Source organism: Oncorhynchus mykiss, chromosome 7 (assembly GCF_057628025.1).
Source record: "Oncorhynchus mykiss isolate SJ-2025 chromosome 7, ASM5762802v1, whole genome shotgun sequence".
NCBI lineage: Eukaryota > Metazoa > Chordata > Actinopteri > Salmoniformes > Salmonidae > Oncorhynchus > Oncorhynchus mykiss.
The window spans coordinates 13,444,582-13,468,891 of record NC_143028.1 but is presented as its reverse complement, the minus strand read 5'-3'; the positions used below and the strand labels follow the sequence as shown (position 1 = coordinate 13,468,891).

The following is a 24,310-nucleotide window of genomic DNA, read 5'->3' as shown; positions in this document are numbered from 1 at the left end:
TCCACAGAAGCAATCAATAAATTACCCATCCACGACCCATTTTCAATGTGCTGGTTGAGGGAAGGAGGTTCTCAACCAAGATTTGACGGTACATGGCCCCGTCCATCATCCCTTTGATGCGGTAAAGTTGTCCTGTCCCCTTAGCAGAAAAACACCCCGAAAGCATAATGTTTCTATCTCCATGTTTGACGGTGGGGATGGTGTTCTTGGAGTCATAGGCAGCATTCCTCCTCCTCCAAACACGGCGAGTTGAGTTGATGCCAAAGAGCTCCATTTTGGTCTCGTCTGACCACAACACTTTCACCCAGGTGTCCTCTGAATCATTCAGATGTTCATTGGCAAACTTCAGACGGGCATGTATATGTGCTTTCTTGAGCAGGGGGACCTTGCGAGCGCTGCAGGATTTCAGTCCTTCACGGCATAGTGTGTTACCAATTATTTTCTTGGTGACTATGATCCCAGCTGCCCAGCTGCCTAAATAATAATAATAATTTAACTGGGCCAGTCAGTTAAGAACAAATTCTTAATTTCAATGATGGCCTAGGGACAGTGGGTTAAGTTTTTTCCCTCACTCTATCTCCCCCCTCTGATCTACTATTGAATATTTGTGGAGTTTAGGTCTTATGAACCATCTATGTGTTACAGTAGGAGATAGATGTTCAGTGAGGACACACTGTATTCCTCTTAAATTATTCTAGCATCTCGTGAAATCTTAGATTCATTAGATTAGATGAATACTTATTAATTAGCCCCGCATTTCTGTCTCTTTCTCTCTCTCTCTCCCCCTATATACCTACAAAAACAGTCAAACAAGCACACACACACACACATGCTGTGGCCATGTTGCCATGACAGCGTCATGAGTACACGTGGCTGACACACTGTGGGTTCAGCCTTTTGCCGTGGCAAGAGGGTGTGTGACGGACATGACAGAGTCTTTGGCAGGAGCATAAGTGATTCATTTAACCCGAAGTAAATGCGTTTCTGGGGAATTTGCACATCAAAAGAGCTCAAACCTTTAACAGAAGTTGGAAGAGAGGCTGATTTTCTTTAGAAGGCTTTAAAATATTTAGCAATCTCCAAAAAGTACACACGCGTCCTGTGTACTCTCGTTAAGTGCTGAGAAAGGGGGTCTTTCCACTCCCTTGCACATTTAGGCACAGTGATGATGACTATACTAAAAATAACGCTAACTGTAATCCTTGGGGTGGATATAGCAAATTACAATCTACAGATTTAATGAAGTTGTTTCATGAGTTGCACAATGATTATGCAAGTCATTCCACATTCCTCAATTATTCACGCAAATTACTTTTGCAAAGTTGATTCACTGAGCACAAGCTGCACATACACACACACTCACACACACACACACACACACACACACACATACAAAAACACAGAAACACTCAAGAGTTAGCCTACACACTCATTATTTAATGGGTGGAAGTGTGTTTAAAAACCATGTACACATTCGTTCCGACCTACATCCACCATGAAAACGAGGTCAGATATTTCCCCTCTTTTTCTCTGATGCATTATTTAAATACATCCGTTTTGAAAGGACCAGGTTTGTGGATTTTTAAAAGGCTAAATGAAATGACCAAAGTGGACCTGCGGCCTGTCCTTAAACGTTTTAGTGTACTGGTGACAGTGGCCATGGAAACATAATACGATCTCTGCTTAGAGTATAAAGATAAAGATTCAGGACATGTCATATCCTAGCCCACTCTTCCACCATGGGGCTGTGACTCTTTCCTCTCAGGCACTTCTAATTTGAATCATCACAGACCAAGAACAAGTGGCTATGGTCAGAAAGGCTTAATCCAGAAGAACCATTAAAGAAGTGGCACAACCAATCGTTTGACTCTATAGATGCATCAGTATAATCTGATTGTATTGTACATGTGCATGTTTAAATTGGACACGTATATAATATAATACATTTTTATAATGTGTTGCTTGACAACTCAATGATTAGTAGCCTACATATCAGGAAAACATTGTGCATTTTGAAATTGTAGAACAAGATTCTATATGCAAATTCAGATGAGCAAACTCAAGCGGAGACAGGAGCATCTGTGGCCACATAAACTACTTCAAGATGACAGGACAACATGGGCATAAGCATGTCAGGAAAATCATCATTCTCATTTTAAATTTGACACCAATACAAAAATGAACAAAGTTTGTTGTTTTCTCTGAGGTGAACAGCATACAGTGAATTGGGCATGCATCACATGCACTAGACTAACTAAATACAGCATGCCCCTAATAGCATGGTCAGTGGCATAGAGCGCTCACCTCTACATGTTGACAGGTTTGGATCAACTTTCCCATCAACCCCTCCAACTCATTGTTCCTCTTGACCAAATGACTCAGGTTGGAATCCAACGCTTGCTGAAAAAGAGAGAGAAAATTACTATTGAAGACAGAAGAGAAAACAACAATTATTGTCCTTGTTTGTCTTATGAGCAAGCCTGAAAAGCAACCTACCATACTTTCAAGAGAAAATAAACACAAAACCAAGCTGATCAAAAGGTGTTAGAGGTCCTACATTTCTGTTTTAGAGTGAGCAAAATCATGAAGCCAAAACAGAGAAGCTTCCTCCTCCTCCTACCCCTCTTCCTTCCTCTCCTCCTCCTTCACCTCCCCTCTTCCCCTTCCAAAATCTCATCCACGGTTGTCACACTTGCTTTTGGACAATTTGGACACTAACCTCCGGGCGCTGCCCCTGTCCCTCGTCCCGATACCGCCTCATCCCGGGCACTCAGTCTCCGAGCAGGACTCACAGCCAAACACTACTGGCAGAGCCTTAGCCAGAGCCTGAGCCACTCCGGAAAAAAACTCATGCATAAACCCCCCCGACCGGCAAATGAAGCGTCAAAAGCTCCTCTGACAGCCCATCTACCTATCAAAGAGTCTTTATGCGAGCTGTTCTTCCTGACGTTTTTTTCCCCCTTTCCCCCTTCCTATTCTGCCTGCCTGTCTTCTTTATTTCAACATTCTATCATATTATTGCCCAACCGACCATATTAAGCCACAATGTGATGTTCAGTAGGGATTAAATGGAGTTGCCCCATGGGTAAACAACGTAAACTACAGACGAGCCAGGCAGAAGAATACGGTTGGGGGGGTTTACCAGTCTAATGGATGGCCTTAATACGATGATGACAGACAAAAACAAAAACACATTAAGGACCATAGGGGATGGCATGATCAACGGGGGTGTAAAAATAACTGAACCCATGCAGGAGAACAGCAATACTACAAGGACTACTAGCGTGTCTTCTTGCTTGATTGGACATATTGAATAGGTATCACTGGAAACCAAACTAAGGGGTCAAACAGTATGCCCCATGTGACTCCCTCCATTATGGTCTCCTCAGCATGTTCAATCTAATGTCCGATTGAAATTGACGCTAATACAATGGAATTTGTCCCCCACGGTCCAGAGAAGATTAATTGAAATGTCCCTGTTGTAAATTTGTATTCGGGTCAGGAGAAATTACTCTTGATCTCATGTATTTATAGCCAATATTCTCAATTCACTGAGTTTAAAGTGGACACGCTCTAGGTTGAGGATATTTATCAAGCATTTTCTTCTTCTTCACCTAGTAAGAGGTCAGAATAAATCAGAGTGTCAGAGGAAATGTGAAAGAAGCATCTGTTACATATCTTGAAACTGTTGTACGGTGAATCATGTACGATAACGTTGGGGTGATCCAAGCCTGTTGTCTGAAAACATGTTGAGTAAATAAGACACACCGAGAAACAAATCACGTAGATAAGACCTCTGTTGAAAGATCTTTGGCTGTATGGAGTAAAGAACGGTCTTTGATGGTTAAAGGAAAGACTCACAATAAGCAGGAGGCACATGGTTGAACTCAAACTCAATGCAATTGTCCTATTCATAGATATTTCAAATGGTTTGTTTTTAAAACCAAAATACCAATAAAGCGGACGGAATACGTGAATCCTTATAGTCAGTTTCTTTTTGAATGTTCTCTCAGCAGGAGATAATGTAGTATATGAAATGACAGCCTACTGTATCCATTTACCAAATACACTAGTTCTCTTCATTGCAAAATATCACTAGCCACATTTGTGTAGTCAACAACTCAAACTGGGAGAAATCCCTGGTCATTAGTGGAAGGGTATATGGAAACTTTTGAGATTTAAATACAGTTCTAAAAAAAAAAAAGTGGGCTACTCCTGAGTGTGGCCAGATGACATTGAAGGCAGTTGCAGGGAGTTCTACAAAGGAAATAGATTCTAATGTCATTCCTTCAGCATCTGTATCTACTCAAAAGAAAGCTACCACTCACCACACTTTTAATGGCTTCTTGCTACTTGACCTTCTAAGATCCCTGTAAGAACCCTTTACGATGAGGAAAAAATGTTTACTATTCAATATCTGATAATATCTATATGGGAGGAAACACCAAGGGCATCTAAAAAAAAACGATTTATGTGATACGATCACAGCATAAAGAGGGCTGAGGACAGGCAAGGCTGTTTTTATCTTAATGCAAAAGTCAACCTATAATGCATGTGTGGCTTGTAAATACCAAAATTGTTATACATTTGTAAGTATGAACCTTTTGGATGTCAATTTCTACTCCGTTGTTTGCCTTTATGAACGGTGTGACTCAGGAGTACTAGAATCACGACTTTGCCCTTTTCTCCTTCTCCCATACTCTGAAGTGAGCATCCCACGAAAGATGCGTGAGTCCTAGGAGGCCAACACTTCACACCCCTGAGTAAAATAAATGAATCATTTCTATGGTGCGTCAGGTCCTGTACCTTTACACTGTAAACAAGGTCACTGATAAAACATGGCATGTGACATGACTTCTTCTGCATCCTCTACATCAGGGCAACTAGACTGGTTTTCGTGCTTTGCCTGGCATTTAAATACATGCAAGCGTATACCTGGATTCGCTGGTCAGACACTGATTTGAAAAAAATAACAAAAGCTAGCAGACAATGGCCCCCAAGAACTACATGTCCTATCATGTCAGTGCCCATTCCCCAATATTACACAACACAATACCAAAGGTCTCTGAGCAACAGGTTCCTGTTCGGAATAACAACAAGAAACATGTTTTATCCCTGTTTTAACTCCCTGTGTGTGGTATCGACTGACATGCAGTGGTGTTAGACATAGTTAGCCTCAGGCAGTGATGTCATGGGAGTAGACCGATTATCCTATACCGTTGCCACACAATTGTCTCTTTCACATAGCAGGTGGGATGTTGTTTTCCTGCTCACTGTGTCTGGGTGTCCCTGAACAAGCAGTCTGATGCCCTGAAAAATGTCCACCGGGTCATCACACATCACAACACCCTATAGCGCTGTTGTTGCAGCCAGGTCACACCAGATCCACTTCAGTATTCAACGTTTGTCCAGATTCCCAGGATGTCGGGTGATGCCTTCGATGCCATCCACTAGGGGTAATGTGAGCACCTGTTAACATCTAGTAGGCTCGCGGCTTGATAGGGCGTTGTGGATTAGGATAGAGGAAGGGATTGAAACACAAGCTACGGCGCCGAGGTTTCAATCCCAGTGCTATGCACTCTTTCATATTTTTTATGTTTTATCCCTATTCCAAACAGTCGGAATGAATGCCTAATTTTAACCATTACGTTTTTTTTCTGTTTTATCCCTTTGAGAACCACAGTTGCAAAAATGCAACGCTACCTATATTGCATCTTATACAGGTCCTAAACTAAAAAATGTCAAACTGTCAAATGTCAAAAATGTCATGTCAAACACTATATGCATTTCCTTAGAACCATATTTATTTCTTAGTAGTATTTGTTGTGTGTCAGTATGATTACTTTGGCATTAGTAGCCTCTGAAACATTAGAAACCTACAATGGTCCCCTACAAAAGCATATGTTGGCAGTACATGATGCAAGTACATGACTTGAGACATTTTTTGCTGTCTTCTCTAAGATGTAGTGATTATGTAAAAAAAAAAATATATATATACAGTACCAGTCAAAAGTTTGGACACACCTACTACAAAGTGTGAATAGAATAATTTTGGTCATAAAGTCAGTATCGTCTAAAACAGAGTTTGGAAGCCTACACTACCAGTCAAAAGTTTTAGAATACCTACTCATTCAAGGGTTTTTCTTAATTTTTATATTTTCTACATTGTAGAATAATAGTGAACACATCAACACTATGAAATAACATATATGAAATCATGTATTAACCAAAAATACACAAATAAAAATATATTTTATATTTCAGATTCTTCAAAGTAGCCACCCTTGCCTTGATGACAGCTTTGCAAACTCATGGCATTCTCTCAACCAGCTTCATGAGGTAGTCACCTGGAATGCATTTCAATTAACAGGTGTGCCTTGTTAAAAGTTAATTTGGGGAATTTCTTTCCTTTGTAATGCTTTTGAGCCAATCAGTTGTGTTGTGACAAGGTAGGGTTGTATACAGAAGATAGCCCTTTTTGGTAAAAGACCAAGTCCATAATGTGGAAAGAACAGCTCAAATAAGCAAAGAGAAATAACAGTCACTTCATTACTTTAAGACATGAAAGTCAGTCGATCAGAAAAATGTCAAGAACTTTTAAAGTTTCTGCAAGTGCAGTCGCAAAACCCATCAAGTACTATAATGAAACTGGCGCTCATGAGGACCGCCACAGGAAAGGAAGACCCAGAGTTACCTCTGCTGCAGAGAATAAGTTAATTGGAGTTAACTGTACCTCAGATTGCAGCCCAAATAAATGCTTCACAGAGTTCAAGTAACAGACACATCTCAACATTAGCTGTTCAGAGGAGACTTCGTAAATCAGGCCTTCATGGTTGAATTATTGAAAAGAAACCACTACTAAAGGACACCAATAAGAAGAAGAGACTTGCTTGGGCCAAGAAACATGAGCAATGGACATCAGACGGGTGGAAATTTGTCCTTTAGTCTGATGAGTCCAAATTTGAGATGTTTGGTTCCAACTGCCATGTCTTGTGAGACACAGAGTAGGGGAACAGATGATCTCTGCATGTGTGGTTCCCACCGGGAAGCATGGAGGAATAGGTGTGATGGTGTGGGGGTGCTTTATTGGTGACATTGTCTGTGATTTATTTAGAATTCAAGGCACACTTAACCAGCATGGCTACCACAGCATTCTGCAGTGATACGCCGACCCATCTGGTTTGCACTTAATAGGGCTATCATTTCTTTTTCAACAGGACAATGACCCAAAACACAATTCCAGGCGGAGTAAGGGCTATTTGATCAAGAGGGAGAGTGATGGAGTGCTGCATCACCCGACCTCAACCCAATTGAGATGGTCTTGGATGAGTGGGATGAGAGAATGCCAAGAGTGTGCAAAGCTGTCATCAATGCAAAGGGTAGCTACTTTGAAGAATAAAACATAAAAAATTTGTTTAACAATTTTTGGGTTATGACAGGATTTTATCTTTATTTAATTAGGCAAGTCAGTTAAGAACAAATTCTTATTTTCAATGACAGTCTAGGAACAGTGGGTTAACTGCCTGTTCAGGGGCAGAATGACAGATTTGTACCTTGTCAGCTCAGGGATTTGAACTTGCAACCTTCTGGTTGCTAGTCCACCACTCTAACCACTAGGCTAGCCTGCCAACCCCCTAGGCTACCCTGCCGGATTCTGTGTGTGTTATTTCGTAGTTTTAATGTCTTCACTATTATTCTACAATGTAGAAAATTGTAAAAATTGTCACGACGTGGCCCTTTGGGGGTGTATATCGTGTTTCCACCCCCTCTCTCACTCTCCCCACCACAAGTTTTCTGACATTACGCCAGGTCATAAATACCTGGTAGAAACTGCTATGCATTATTAAGGGAGAGAGTCTACCAGATCAAAGAGCTTATCTTAGTTCAAAACTTCTAATTGCCAAAATAGGAGAACTAAACAATATTTATACTTTTGAGAATGTGGGAATGGTCCGTGGACACTTAAAGTACAGTCATGACGAGTGTGTTTCATTTGGTGATCTCATGAAGGACAGGAAACACACATAACTGTATTTGTAGTGTACATTTCCCAGCTGTCAAGTATACATCTAAATTTTGTGAAACATATGTGATTAAACATGAAACTATTTGTGAAAAGATGTAATGTGATGTTAACCTTCTAAATGACAGTATGGATTTTCATATAACGATTAACTAGTCAGTGGCCACACCCCCGTGAGCCCAGACATCACATTAGGCATCATAGAACTGCCCCTTCTTTCACAAGAGTATAAAACACTGTCCTACAAAATATACATTAAGTCAGAGAATACCGGGATGTCGTCCGCACGTTGGAATGGCTACAATTCTATAAGCCACGGAGACCATGCAGCTGTAGTTTTGAATACACTGCTGAAAATGGTTAAACTCTGAGACTGTTGATCACTACAGAAGAAGGAGCAAATTCTAGATGGCACGAACTACTAGTCTGCAGCTAGAAATCACATAAACCTAGTACGAGAATACTGACAACCGAAACCGAAAATGTCCCAATGGTACTCTGAAGTGTCCATCCTAACCACCTACAACCACAAAAGACATTGTGACATCTGGGAAAGGTAACCAGAGACTCTATGGGACGATAGAGTGTTTTCAACGGAGAGACAACAACATTGCAATTTCTTTCAGAATGAGTGGCTGTTCATGTGCAAAGTATTAGCAATTATCTACTGTGTGTATTGAATTAATTTTGGCTTTCCCGATCTTTCTCAGTCCCCTTTCCTTTGTCTACCAAGCCTTCATATAGGCTTAGCCCACTAAGGACTTTTCTATCATTGTTAGTAACCACTATCTACTGTTTGAATGTTATGTCATTCTGTGTGATTATTTAGTTAGTTAGTAAATAAATAATTAAGCCAATTTGTATATTTCTGATTCATTATGGAAACTAGGGTTTGTGCAGATAACCAAGAATTGTAAAATTTTTGGAATGAGAACTGATAATAATAATAAATCATTAATAGAAGACCAATGGATCAGATATTAAAATATTTGAAGAGTTAAATTCGGGAAATTATAACTCTTACTCTTAATTTTCCCAGTGGTGCACCGACATCCTAGTTAATTAATGTTTACATGATTAGTTCAACATCACATAATAATTAAACCTAGATACTTGATTTGATTATATACAGTCTTCACATTTAGTGATAGTGTCACGCCCTGACCATAGAGAGCCCTTGTTTCTCTATGGTGTAGTTGGTCAGGGTGTGACGAGGGGGTGTTCTAGTTTAAAATGTTTAAACGTTGATGCATTTTACTATTTCAGACAAAATAACTGCATTTTAGATGTACTGTGCCCGAAATTATTGACATCCCTGATAAAGGTGAGCAATAATGACTGTATGAAATAAATCATATTAATACTGAGCTAAACTGTATGCAAAAAAAGGGAAATTATATTATTGTATACTAACCCAATTGCTTAGAGAAAGAGATTTTGTTCAACAAGTAGTATTTGTTTCACTCAAAAAGGTAGGTGTCAAAATGATTCTTATAAATAAAGTAATCGAAATTTTAGTATTTGCTCCCATATTCCTAGCACGGAATGACTACATCAAGCTTGTGACTCTACAAACGTATCGGATACATTTGCCATTCGTTTTGGTTGAGTTTCAGATTATTTTATGCCCAAAATAATTAAATGGTAATTCATGTTTTGTGTCATTTTGGAGTCACTTATATTGTAAATGAGAATAGAACATGTTTCTAAACAATTCTACATTAATGTGGATGCTAACATGATTACGGGTCATCCTGAATTAATCATCAGTAATGATGCGTGAGAAAGTTACAGAGGGTCAAAGATCACACCCCCAGGACCCACCAGAACATGCGCCAGCACGTCAATGCTTTTGATATATTTTTATGTGGTTTTTATAGAATTTTACGGTTTTCTTAATACAAATTATTCCTACCATTGATGCCCAATGGTGAATTTCTGCAACTTTTCTGTAAAAAAATTAACTAACCCTAAACCGTAGTAAGAGGACTATGCTTGGGTCTCACAAGGTTTAACCCTATCCCAAACCTTAACTCTTACTTTAACCAGTCGGAATTAATGCCTAAACGCAGTTATCGAGTTTTGACGTTTGTCCCCCCTGTGCAAACGTTGAATACTGAAGTGAGACCATAAGATCTCGTTGGTTGTTGAGCAGAGGATACGTCATGTTGAAACAGCTATAGACTTTGTATCAAATTCTCTGATGTACTGTATATCAACTTCTCACATCTTGCTTCATTCTTAATGTGTTTGCGGTTTGCTTGTGTGTCTTGTCTCAGTGTTAATTTGTTTGTTTGTGTGCCATTATGTTCTCCTCACTTTATCTGCGTCAACTTTCTCTTCATCTCCATCAGTTCTCCATTTCTCCTGTTTCATTTTCCCAAGCCGTTTCTGTCTGATATAAACTCAGTGATTTTGTTTACGGAGAAAGGCAAGCAGCTTTGAGTTATTTACTCTCACTTAATGGAATCCATGCCTTCATGTGCACACCATGTGGGAAAGTTGCAGGATCCATACATGAAGTACATCTGCATTAATTCCATGTGATTTTGTGCCATTCGTTTTGTTGACATCAAATGATGGATACAAAATCATTTATATCACTATTTACCATCTATTTGCAGTGTTCGTGATAAACGTAACGTTTCTGTCACTACTCTGCCAGTTGTGCAAAATGCAAGCCATAATGCTGCATAACGTACTGTACATGATAACACTTCAGAAACAGTCAATGCTTGTGTTGTCTGTGGTCCGTCCCTTGGCCTAGACCCTTGAGACACAAAGTCATCTGCATGGACAGTCATAGATCAGAGGCAAGGCTGCAGGCAAAGGGTCATGACCGTGTAACAGTATGACTCAATTACTCCAGGGCATGGGGGAAGATGTTGTAGTTGGGCTGAGTAAAGTGAAGAGTTATGACCAAGCCAGGAGCTGTGCCATTGGGGAGGGGAGGAAGGCAGAGGACAGTCAAAGGTCTTTACTTAGCTACAACAAGTTTATCATGATTCTGCATTGTTAGATCAGAGCATCCTCTATGACCCAGATCCATGGACCTCTGACGCTATTTTGAACCATTTCCTCTCTCTGTACGTTTCCGTGAAATGGTAATTTTATCTCCCAAAAGGAAAGGGTGTAACCACAATGACCTAGCCCCTTCACAGAGGCCCACTGCCACCACTGAAAATACTGCAATCATAGGACAGTCATTTCCCTTCAATCGTTCGGTAGCTCCGCCTAATATGAGTACATGTTTAATGATCCTTAATGTTTTCTTTCATGAGTAATTAAAGGTCAAATCAATACTGCATGAATTTTACATGGTGTGGTGCAAAGGGTTCTGGTAGAAGTGACCTACATTTGAGCTTCGCCTACCCTTACAGGAGTGTTTTCATGACTCTACGAATCTTTAAATCCTTCAAAAGGTGAAGTGAGAGAGATTAGACTATAGCACAAGGCCTTTCGATGCAGGTCTGTCGCAGAGTGAGAGTATTAACCCATCGTAAGCCAATCCTGGGTTGCGATCATTCGGCTCCAAACGGAAGCAAATGTTTGTATTCTGTTTCTTAATTGATACTGGAGTCATGTAGGAACATGTAAAGGGTTCGCAACACTGAGAATATTACCCCCCCCAAAAAAAAGATACACTTCACTGGACAAAGATCAGCATGTTCTTCCTCTACAGTAGGTAGAAATGTGTTTATTTTGCAATTGCAGTGCACATGTGGTATTGCGTTGTCACTGCATCAGGAATTATCTCCATTTTATAACCAAGAACCCCAAAGCCCCAGTGCAAGTCTGTAATCATGCACCCAGGTACCCATTCTAGTTTTGAGGGGGGCAGCATTTTTTGGACTCACCTAGGGGCAGCAGAATGGTAAGGACCGGCCCTTGCATTCTTACATGATTGTGTATCCTCTGGTATGCTCATTTGTGCAATGTGCAATGCCTTTTAAGTGCAGAAGATCCATGTAATAACGCACACATAATATGGAAGTGAGGCAGAAATACACTGTAGTGTATAAGAACAAATGCTCCATCAATGGTTCATCTCTCTGAAAAACAAAAATAGCCAGTGCTTCATTTGAGCTGGATCTTTCCGGGAATAGGATCCAACACCTCTCAGTTTTGCAAGGATCCGGTAGCCTACCTCTCCTGGCATGACATTTTTTTCTCACTGTCACTGTTTGCAATTGAACATGATAGTCCAGTGTTTAATTTGGCCCAGATCCTGCCGGAATAGTATCCGGCACCTTTAAGTTTTGCAAGGATCCGGTAGCCCACCGCTCCTGGCATGAAACATTATTTACACTGTTTACAATATAAACATCAAATAAAAGAGATCTGCCCATAACAAAAAAAAAGGTCATGTGAAAGGTAAACCCGGCCCCGGTTTATGGTTCGCGCAATATTGTAGCCTGGTGGCCTTTGCTGTGAAAAGAGAGAAGTGCTCTTGAATCACTCACAGAACTAGAATGATATTAATTTTCTATGATCTCTCTCCGTCTCTCTCTTGCTCTGATAGACACGAGCCTGCAACTATCACCTCTCCAGCGTTGCACTAAATTATAGAATTGCTGCTGTCTGTCCGTTCTGAAATAAATGAAATAATTCAGAATACTACACCAGGAATACGTCTATAATTGAGCCACAGAGGATCAATAGCTTATTTAAAATAAATAACATATGTGTGGATTGTTTGTAGCCTAAACACAAGGATTTGCCTCGGGAATGTGTGGCAAATCTGCCAGTGAATAGCTAAACAGACCTTTCGCAATATTTCAAATACAATCGCAGGAAAACGTAGGTTGGAAAGCAAATGGTTACTGCTGAAAAGAGAAGACTCTAATATGTATGTAGGGTACCAAAATATTTGATCAACTTCCAAATAGGCCTGTTCAGTGAACAGCATTGTTTTACAAAGTAAAACAATAGAGAGAGAGAGGCTGTTGACACCAGCGCATTGACCATGACTGGTGAGTGAGTCAGTAAAACTGGAAAGCTTTTTCAGGATTTTAATTCTTCCTCATACTGTACAAAATGGCATTGTTTAGACAGGCAGCCCAATTCTGATATTTTTTTCCACTAATTGGTCTTTCGACCAATCACATCAGATCTTTTCCAGAAAAAAAAGATAGATAAAAAGATAGAATTGGGCTGCCTGTATAAATGCAGCCTTTGTGCATCTCCACACACCTAGGCCTAGGCTATTGATGGATTCAAGACAAGGTATTTTTTATTGATCTCAGATTATCGGTTTTGTCAGTGTCAAAGTAGCCTGTCATTTCTATAATTTGTGCGGTATTAAAAATGATTCTGTTAAAGTCACCCGTCACTTAAAATGACGTAGAGTTGCATGAAAGGCTTTTAGGACACATTTTTGCCAGACCATAGGCAACAAATAACGTCGCCATTTGTGCAAGTGCCTCTACTCTACTGCTCTGTGCCACTCAGGCAAATACAATGATATGCATGCAATGCTTTACTATAAAGCTGTTTTTTTATCATGTATTCCTGTACCTCAGAGCCCCACAGGTCACCCCCCTCTCGCGCTCACATTCTGTTTCAGAACTTCCCGATTTACAAATGAAGCATTGATAATAGTTACATTTGGACTCCATGTGTTGCTTCTGTAATCAGAACACTTTTCTAGACCGCTTAACATACACAGGAGAGATGGACCAGAGTGCAAAAGATGCCAAACTGAAAATCAGTGATCACACATGGCCTTATCACAAATCAAACTCTGGTCTTAATTTGTCCTGCAGAATCCATATAGGACACCTCAATCAAACACCACACTTCTGGGGACCACCATGCCCTAACAGACACCCTTCTTCACATGGCAGCAGGCCCCCATCCGACAGCCCCCCCGCCCCCGAGTGTGCTTCAGCTCCCCCCTGAGAGAGGGGGTAATAACAGGCCATCTCCCCTCCCTAACAGCCTTTAACACGACCTACCAGTCACACTCAATTAAACCAACCCCCACCAAACGGAGCGATTACCACTGTTTAACCTCAACCTTCTGGATGCAGCACTCTTCCTCATCACTAATGAACTCCTATTTTCACACTGCCTGCACAGGAGAGATGCAGAGAGACCCTCTTGGCATTTTGGGGCGGTGCAGTACTTGTACTAATTGTATGATTAGGGCGCTCCTCTAATGATGAAACAAAAAGATGATAACATAATTTTGGTTGGAAATCTAGGCTACATAGTTAGTGAAGATTATAGTGCACTCAAAACAAAATAAAGTTGCTGTATTTCTTCACCACAACATTACACTTACAATGTCACACCTACGATGGCGAGTGCACAATCGGGCATCTCACTTTCTCACTCTTTTCAACTTCACACACAGCTTTCCACAGCTCCTCACTTCTCCCTTTTCATTCTTTACACCGTCACACACATTATCCACAGCAGTTCTGATGCCGCCCCTCCTCAAAACAACATGTCCACCAGCAGAGCATAGCGACCAGGTTCATGCATACATTCAAAAAGTCATCCCTTACCTTGAGTTTCTCGAAGCGGTCGCTCAAGGCCGCCACCTGGTGGTCTCGGTGTCTTCCCACCAGTTTGCACAGCGAGCAGATGAGCTGTTCGTCGGTGACGCAATACATGTTCACTTTCTCCTCCTCGTGCTCCAGGCACTGCAGCCCCCGCAGGTGGCAGTCCGGCATGGGCTCAATCAGACGGTGGCCCGTGAAGGGCTTCTTATTGGGGTGCGTGGCACGCAGGCACTCGTCACAGTATGACACCTCGCATGTCACGCACGTCTTGACAGCGTTCTGCGGCGGGTCCTGCTCGCAGAACTGGCACTGCACGTGGCTGGGCGGCGTCCCGGGGCTGGTCATGGCGGTGGAGGCGGGGACCAGGGCCAGGGCGAATCGCCCGGCGTCCTCGCTAGGGGAGTTGGGCCCGCTGTGAGGCAGCAGGGCCAGGGGGCCGGAGGAGGCGGCCCTCTGGACGCGGTCGATGATGTTCTGGAGGGTGACGTTGCGTTTCAGTCCTTCTAGGCCACGCTGCGGACTGAGAGAGATGACATAGCGGCAGGTGGGGCACTGGAAGGCTCCGATGGACTGGACGGGCTCGTTGGAGGCGCAGTGGGATACCAGGATGCGATGGGCGCAGCCGAAGCACAGGCTGTGGGCACAGGGCAGGAGCAGTGGGTCCTCAAAGAGCTCGAGGCAGATTGGGCAAGTCAGCTCTGACTCCAGCGCGTCCATCCTCTCAGGTGGAACTCAGGCGCGGGCGTGTCAGCGAAATCCAGGGTAACTGCTCAGCTATCTGGAGAGGTGGACAGAAAGACTGAACCGTTCAGATAAATACATGTGAATGGTTATCTACAGTTGACTGATCATTTCCATTGTCATCAATTGTAGTACTTCAATGAAAATGAAGCGATAAATGAATTCATCAAAAACGTGGAGTGTTGAGCGATCAGAGCTTGTATTGTTTGAAATGTCCACAATATATGGGTGGATGCTGTGCTAAAAAAAAAAGGTGAGGTCATAGAAATAACAAAGCAAAAGTCTCTTCTGTCATTTTATGTTTCCTTTATTTATTTGTCTTAATTGTCTAATGTTAATAAACAGAGGACAGGAGTACAATTTATGTTAAAACATCTGTCTCAGTAATGGCAAGCTGTAACACACTGACTGACGGTGACCCAGAGCCCTTGTCAAAACCAATAAGGAGGGATGTCTTTTTTTTACTTCTATCGAAAACCTGGTTGCACAACTCAATACATTTGGCAATATACATTTGTATATCCTTTTTGTAGGCCTCCAGGTGGGTTATTTCATCCACAATTGATGCTGAATGCAGATAATCACTCATCAGAACAGAGAACTGAAACTTGCTCCCCCACAACGCTGTCTAGACAGGTCAACTAAACACTCATGCCATTGTCTGAGGTGACGGGTGCCAATACTCTCCCGACGCCATGCCCTTCTCTCAATCCTGCGGCAGTGAAAATGTACCCTCAGTTTGGCCCGAGTACAGCAAGGGACAAATGATTTTCAATAAACTGATGCTGAGCAGAGCATAGGAAACGGACCTGTCTACCTGGAAATATAATGATTTTACAGCTACCCAGAACCATTGTGTGATTTTATTTGACCATGGTAATACTGACCTGATTTAATTGAACGGTTCAATTTGAACCCTTCTTCAAAGTCTCGTGTCAATAAATGAACAATCCTTCAAGTCAAGTCAAAGCATAATCCTACTTCTAATAAAGCCGTTTTTCCAGGGAAGTCCCTGGGTGTAGTATTTTCAACAGATGTCACTGTTTTCTGTACTTGTGTGTCCAGCAAGTACAGTACTATACATCTCTCTGGCCTAGTTCCAAGTGGGACTAGACTGCTAAGCAACGCCACTCCCCTACCCCTCTGGAACAGTGACAGACACAACACTTCTTATTTAGCATTGAATGGTCTCTGAATTCCTCTGATCGGGGACATTGAGTTCACTTGAATGTCAACTGCAGAATGCTTCAACCTTCGGACATCGGACAGAAGCTGTAGTGACCAAACACATTCATTGTGAAGGATCATACAATGTGTAATACGTTGTACGTTTTAAAAACACAAACACCAAACATGCCTAAATTGAACTGATACAGAACTGAATAAATCAATGTAGCACGCACCGTACCAGCAATGACTTGTCTATCACAGAGACAACTGCAGTGACCCAAACGTTTCCCTGAACTCAGTGAAGATGATCGCTCCCTTGACTTCGGTGTACGGTATTGAAGTATACGACTGCATGTCAAAGTATCTGCTCTCAACCTAATAACACCAGATAAACCATGAAACAGCTGAATAGATTCCTCTGGTAAAAGTCCAAAGCAAGTAATAACTTGAATAAGTAGAATGCTAGTCACTTTAATAATGTTTACATATTCTGCATTACTCATCTCATATGTATATAATCTATTCTATTCCACTGTGTCTTAGTCTATGCCGCTCTGACACTGCACGTCCATATATTTATATATTCTTAATTCAATTTCTTTACTTAGATTTGTGTGTATTGGGTATAGGTTGTGAAATTGTTAGATATTACTGTTACATATTACTGCATTGTCGGAGCTAGAAAGACAAGCATTTCGCTACACCCGCAAAAACATCTGCTAAACACGTGTATGTGACCAATAAAATTTGAATTGATTTGAAGTGGAGTCCCCGTCAGACTTTTCCATGGTCTTTGCCCTTCCCTAGCACGCGGATCCCCTCTTAGCAGACCCACTCAGTACCCACCAATGGATCTCGCTCCCGTGTACTCAGCATCGCAGACATCTCTGCAGAGGAGGAGGACGATGCTACAGAAGCTGAAGAGCCCGAATCAGAAACACAGGCAGCAGGGAGCTCAGAGGACAGATCCCTGAGCATGGAGACACAGCGGGGTGGAACACCGGTCCACAGCAGGCATCACTCTGCTGCCTGCTTAGCCCTTATCCTCCTCACGCACACACTGAATACGCAAAGTCGTCTAGTGTAGCTGCCGACCAGCTTTTCACAGGAGTTTCACAGGAGCCACGGAGGCACAACAGGAAAGGACAGAGTTGTCCCGACAATTCCAGCAAAGTTAGCGAGAGAGAGCGGTTCACTAGAGCGGGTAGCTCTGTGGACAATCCCACTTCATACAAAAAAAGTGACACTGCAATCTGTCAGACCTCACAGTGGAGGTGCGGGAGGGGAGGAGGGAGAGAAGAGAAGAGAAGAGGGGCAGAGAGGGGGTGAGGGAGAGGGTATTGTCTTCTCTCTCCCTTCTGCTCATTTATAGCTGTGGTCCAATGAAAAATCAGCAGGGATAGGTGTCAGAAGAATAACTAATGTAACACGTGTCATTAAAATACTGTGTGAATTTCAAATCTGAGGAATACACATTGTATACATTGGAGTTCTATGACATGTAATGGGTTTAGACACTAGTCTTGGACTCTTCTTCCTATTGACCTCTGTGAAAAATAGACTGTGATGACCTTCCCAAAGGGCCTAACCAGGGTTGGTAGTTGAACTGAGTCTGAACCTTTAAGATCAATCAAATAATGTGTGGAGTTATGTTAGTGTGTTGATATGCATCGTGAGAGAGAGTCACAAGTTGAATTACAGTGTTTTCCATTTGCGGTCAAGGCATTAACCCTTTCTGTTGTAACTAACATGGTGCCTCAAGGCAGGTTTGTTTGAGAAAGTTAAATGTTGCTGGCTTGGCAATTGATGCCAGGTGGGGACAGGTACAAAGAATGGTGACTCACACTGACAGCCAGCTAGCCAGACTGAAACATGGCCAATGAAGACGAGGCTACACTACCTTCATACCAAGTTGAACCCTAACAATTAAGGACAAAAAAAATGGATTTACCGGTAAGGAAACTTGATCACTTTCAGCTAAATTTGCCTGAACTGTGAGTAAGTTATATTGTCCCAACTAACATTTAGAGTAGCCTTTTTTAAAGTATGAGAGGGGAGGTCAACTTACTGTTGTGAGTTACAATAGTAGAATACATGGTGCAATTTCTAAATTTGGTTGTGCATCAGCAGTTTTTCTCCTTGTAAGCTAACAATTTTTTATTGGTAAATTAGTCTAGCCAGCTATCTAAACTTGTTGTTATTGTGGCAAAATACTGATGCAGGGCACGGTCCCAGGGGCCCTGAATTCCACGGGTCCGCCTTTGATTTTGATGTTCACTCTCACTCTGATATCATATTAACATGGCATAATGTGTAGAATTGCATAAAATTAGCTGTAAAACTGCAAAAAAATATGTATATACACGTATATATATATCTCTTCCCCACGGCAAAATGTGTTATGAAATTGCAACATATTCTTTCTGCCCCATGGCATACTGTGTATATTTGCTGAAAAATTGCTTTCAAACAGCAACATTTTATCCATGCCCATGGCACAATTTGTAGTATTGCAGGAAATTAACTTTAAAACAAAAACTAAAATTATCTCTGCCTTCAAGAGGGGGGACACTAAAATGTTTTGCTCGGATAAGGCACTTTTCATGAGCTTGGGTCCCAGAAAAACATAGAATTTCTCATTTGGGTCCCAGGCTGAAAAAAGTATAAGAACCTCTGATTTAGAGCACTATGCATATCCCCCTGTGTCTCGCTGGATATCTTGTCTGTTTGTGGAGGTAGTGGTTGTATCTTTAAATCAACTCAGTTGCTAGAGGTTGTGGCTTTTTCACTATCTTTGATCTCATAAATTTTAAACAGATCCTTTTTCTCTCCAGTTTCTAAAAACAGTCACTTCATGAGGAGTGGATGAAAAGATGAAAGGGCAAGACACTATGATGTATAAGGGTGCAAAGGTCAGATGCTCTGAGACAAAAAGGAAAAGTAATCAATTGGAGATTAGTTAACACCTTCAAGCTACTGTATATTGAAATTGGATGTAAAAATAGCCCTTATGCTATCATAGTAAGCTTACGTCTCCTACTGAATGTTTGTAGCTAGAGTAGCCAAACAAACAAAAAACGTATTCAATAATATGTGGTCAAGATTCCCTTTCAGTTCAGTACAATAGGACTATCAAAAAAGGGAGATCCCATACAGTGGATACCATTTTATAATCCCACGCTTGTTATCCCAAAACAGCTGAAACGTAAAATAAAATGTAAAAAAAAAAAAAAAAATACCAGCAGAAGGCTGCTGTAACAAAATGGAGGGGAATATTGTCCATCCGGTGGCTTGACGTGAGCGACTGTGGCATCCCACGGAGCGCAACGCTCAAACTAGGTCAAAGGCATTGACCTACCTAACATAATCAGTGTGTGTATGCATATGCACTTTCATTTCCAAATGAACTGAGACGGGCGAAAAACGAGAGGAGATGCACGAGAGGAGATGGTTCATACTTTTAGGGCAAAGGTATGAACCATTTATAGGTAGCGTAAATACAAACGTATTCTACATCTTGCCTAATTTCTGGGGATTAGATGTGAGATACATACTTCAAATATCAGTTTTATTTTGCAATTGTTAATGGTAAAAAAAATGGTAGTATTATTTTGGATTTGAAAAAGAGGAACAAAAAAATAAAAATGAATAATTATGTGTTTTATAATCCCTATACAGAGTCTAATAAGAATCAACGCTCACATGTCCGTATTTCATATAGCAGGACATAATCTATAGTTTCCTAACCAGGGCCATAAATAACAAAGAATTGTTCTAGCTACCTAGGACTTTTGACAATTTATTTGCTTCTCTCCAAACACGTTTAATAACCTAAAGGCAGATTAGAGGATTGGCTGTTGAGAGTAATAACAATCTCTTTTGTTGGAGCATCTGAGATGAACCACTGACCCTAGCGTTTCTTTCGGGAGCTGACCCCCTCATACAATTTACTTGAAGTTATACATTTTTATTGAGTATGAAATTGACACCACCCTTATATAACATGGTTTTCATGCCCTTGATGTCTGCTTTTGTTGTCAATATATACTGTAGGCATATTTCCAAAGTCATTGTTGAGAGTGTGAAAATATCCACTAATAAATGGCAATTGGACCCTCTGGTCTTGGCATAAAAATAGATTTGTCACAGCTACAGTGCCACAGCCCCAGTCCACTGTTCTGACACCAGTTATAGAGTGTATTGTTACCCAGTGTCTCTCTCTCTGTCCCCTTCTCCCCATGACCGTTGCATGCAGTGCCCTCCTAATCACCTCTAATGACCACCCCAGACCGCACGTCGGACTCATTAGCGTTAGCATTTAGCCACTCGCCCCCCTCACTCTCGGCCTGCCTGTCTTTGTTTCGGCCCCAGACACCCTGCCTGTTTATCCATAATCCGCTCCTGCCACTGTGTCTGTGACCAATCAGAGACTTTCATGTTGAAGATCGGGTCAGTCACGGCTAATGGGATTGGACGCTGTGTTTGAGGCTGGGGTGCGAGCCGGGAGATTAGGGGGGGGGGGGACCTGGAACCCTAAACTGGCACATCTGACTCAGGGGGGTCTCTCTGGCTATGATCCGCATCTGGCTCCCCCCTCCTGACTGACCCAGATATGGAATAATAATAACAAATGTTATTAAAAATTACATTTGTGTTGGGGACAGATTGGGGAAGAATGTGTTTATATAATAGTGTTTATAAAGCTGACAGGGCCAGATGGAAAAGTTTCAATGACGCATGTGTGTACTGTATGCGTTTGTGTGCGAGCAAGCAAGCATATGTGTGTGTGCGTTGCCTGAGTGCCTGCATGCTTACGTGTGAGTGCATGCTTGCATAGCAAGTCTGCATTAAAAATGGCTCTCCCGTGAAGTAGTGACCCACGACATACACCTAATTTCCTGAAACGAGTCATATATGTCAGGTTATGAGTTTGTGTAGAAAGTGGGAGTCTGTCCAGTTTACGGTGGAGGCATCTTATATGACCTGTGTGATGTAAACAGTACACAAATCCTTCATCTATAATGTATCATACTGTATAGGACCGTTCCCCGCTCCATCGCTCCACTCCCTTACATCACAAGACAGATGACAAGAGAGAGAGATGTCTTATGAAGCGACTATGCAAGTATGTGTGCATGTTTACATGACAGTGTATTAAATGTGTGTGATTGTCTCCCTTTCAGAATAGCTGAGACTGTTGATGTGATTCTGTGATACTGTTCGAGACCCAGCTTTAGTTTCCACAGACATGGCTAAGTGTCAGTCAGTGACAGGGGAAGAGAGAGGGGTCAGGGGTGACATATGCCACTCCACTCATCAGCCAATTCTGGCAGAGTCAAAGACCCAGTGCCGGGCGGGGAGAGTGGGAAAACTTTACCTGGCGTCTGTGGAATGTTATATGGAGCTAGGAAGCTTACGGTACTGAGTTTAACAGACATAGAGGTCAGAGGTGGGAATGTAATAAAGGTGTGTGTGTGGGTGCACTCGTTTGTGTGTGTGTGTGTGTGTGTGTGTGTGTGTGTGTGTGTGTGTGTGTGTGTGTGTGTGTGTGTGTGTGTGTGTGTGTGTGAGAACGCCTGTGTATGGTTATCTTCTCTCTGACACGCATCATCAAGTCATACTGATATCCTTTTCTACCAGCAGAAGATGTCGCTATAGACTGCAGACACAGTCATGGGATTGGGGGCCTTCGTCCTGACATGTCAGTTAGACCACAGGTCATTGATTGCTCCATCAGTTACACCCCAAGAGGCTGACCCCAGGTTATTCTTGGCATGCTTGACCTGACCGGGTAAACAGTCATATAAGGTCATAACAGCATACATAACACCCTACACATGGATCAAGTTAGAAGCTCTATGAAGCCACTATGGGAGGTGTTTAAGCAGCCTATGTGTAAGTGATATCTGTTTATGTTTCACACTTCAAATACTACACCTTTTATTGAGTTTTCTGTAGTAAAAGACATAAGCTGACACACACCCCGAAAATGTTTTGTCGAAGTGCTGAGAAACGGACAGAATAAACTATAAAAAGAAAGAAAGAAAGTTGCACACTAATTATGCTCCCAAACATTTGATGGGTTAGCAACCAACGCTTCAGCACGTCGTGCCTTCTTCTTCAGGGTTTTTTGGGCAATGTACCATACACAATGTACCATACACAATGTACCACACACAATGTACCACACACAATGTACCATACACAATGTACCATACACAATGTACCACACACAATGTACCATACACAATGTACCACCCACAATGTACCACACACAATGTACCATACACAATGTACCATACACAATGTACCACACACAATGTACCACATACAATGTACCATGCACAATGTACCACACACAATGTACCATACGCAATGTACCATACACAATGTACCTCACACAATGTACCATATGCAATGTACCATACACAATGTACCATACACAATGTACCTCACACAATGTACCATACACAATGTACCATACACAATGCACAAGCCTGTCTATTCTCTTGCCTGTTTTAATAGTGTTGTTTGTCCATTCTTGTGATATGAATGGGAGGACTGTCAAATTCTTCTATTTGGTAGGGGTTGCAGGGAATAATAAAGGAAAATTCCACAAAAAGTATATCTATATAGGTATGTGTATGTATGTATGTATGTATGTATGTATGTATGTATGTATGTATGTATGTATATGTATGAATGTTTACATATGCATGGGTATGTACGTGTATATATATATATATATATATATATATATATATATATATATATATATTTACCGAAAAATTATATGGGGGATTGGAAATGATGCAGACAATTACATTGATGGAGACAACAATCTTTCCACAATATTAAGCTGATCCACCCCTAAAAAATTATGAAAAATAATACTAAAAAATACAAATAAAAAAATCATTATTTACACACAAAAATGATCGTCAAAGTAACTTTGTAAAACGTTTCAAGAAAGAACGCTCTCTGGTGGCAACAATGCAGACGTGCAGAAAGACACATCGTTATACATTGGAGCATCTGCTTCTCTGGATCTTGAGAGAGACGGCTCTCAACACTCCACATTCCATCATTTCCCCCAAAATGGCAACCACCAAACTAAAGTCACACTTTTCCTATTTCAATTGTTCTCGCCGAATGACTATGACTGATCGCTGGAAACTGGAAAACTGTGTTCCGGTCCACACGACTTCCCTGATCGAAGAGGCAGAGCCAAAATCCCAAACAAGTCTCTCGTTGTTAAAGGCTCACAGCAGAAGAAGTTACCATGGAAATATTGTTCATGCATCTATTGGACCAAATAATCAAAGAACGCATAAGCATAGGCGCATAAGAGAAGAAAAAAAACTGTCTGTGGTTCATTTCCTGCTGGGAGATACCCAGAATGCAATTAGCAAACAGCACAACTGTAATAAACTGAAAATATGCCACAACTAACGCAAGGATAACAGCTTGGTCACCATCCATCTAATTACCTTATATCAGCAAGACACACAACATGACCAGAAGTACATCAAAGACACAGGAAAGCAGAGACAAACAGACAATGCTGTTGTTGCTATATTTATTCCCAGTGACAAACACAGAGCAAGTCACAGTGACTCATTCCCACAGTCTGTCATGTCCTGAGGCAGGTCAAAGTGGCCCCACGAGAGCTTATCAGACTATGGTCCTCAAGCAGTCGTCTCCACTGACCAAGTTGACAGTGGACCGCTTTATAACAGGTTGACAAAGTATCAACCATATCTTGAAATCACAGCTCTCCCTTCATTATCAAAGACAATAAACGCAAAGCCTGATCCAAGATATGTTTGTGCTGTCTGTCAACTCATATGGTCATTGTCATGCCAAA

At 41.5% G+C, this 24,310-nt stretch overlaps 1 protein-coding gene across 4 annotated transcripts in view; it reads right to left on the bottom strand.

Moving 5' to 3' along the window:
* The window catches only part of LOC110527438 (E3 ubiquitin-protein ligase MID1), a 55,354-nt gene that overhangs the window by 15,555 nt on the left and 15,489 nt on the right, over positions 1–24,310 (bottom strand). For 2 of the 4 annotated variants that reach the window (XM_021608707.3, XM_021608705.3), the window contains exons 2-3: positions 14,536–15,310; positions 2,305–2,400 (exon numbers count right to left, since the gene is read on the bottom strand). In XM_021608707.3, the coding sequence (XP_021464382.2) occupies positions 2,305–2,400; positions 14,536–15,249 (810 nt within the window). In that variant the 5' untranslated portion in view covers positions 15,250–15,310. Of the gene's footprint in view, positions 1–2,304; positions 2,401–2,719; positions 3,060–14,535; positions 15,311–24,310 lie in introns of those variants that run through there. The other 2 variants (XM_090240335.1, XM_090240336.1) reach the window with 2 other exon arrangements.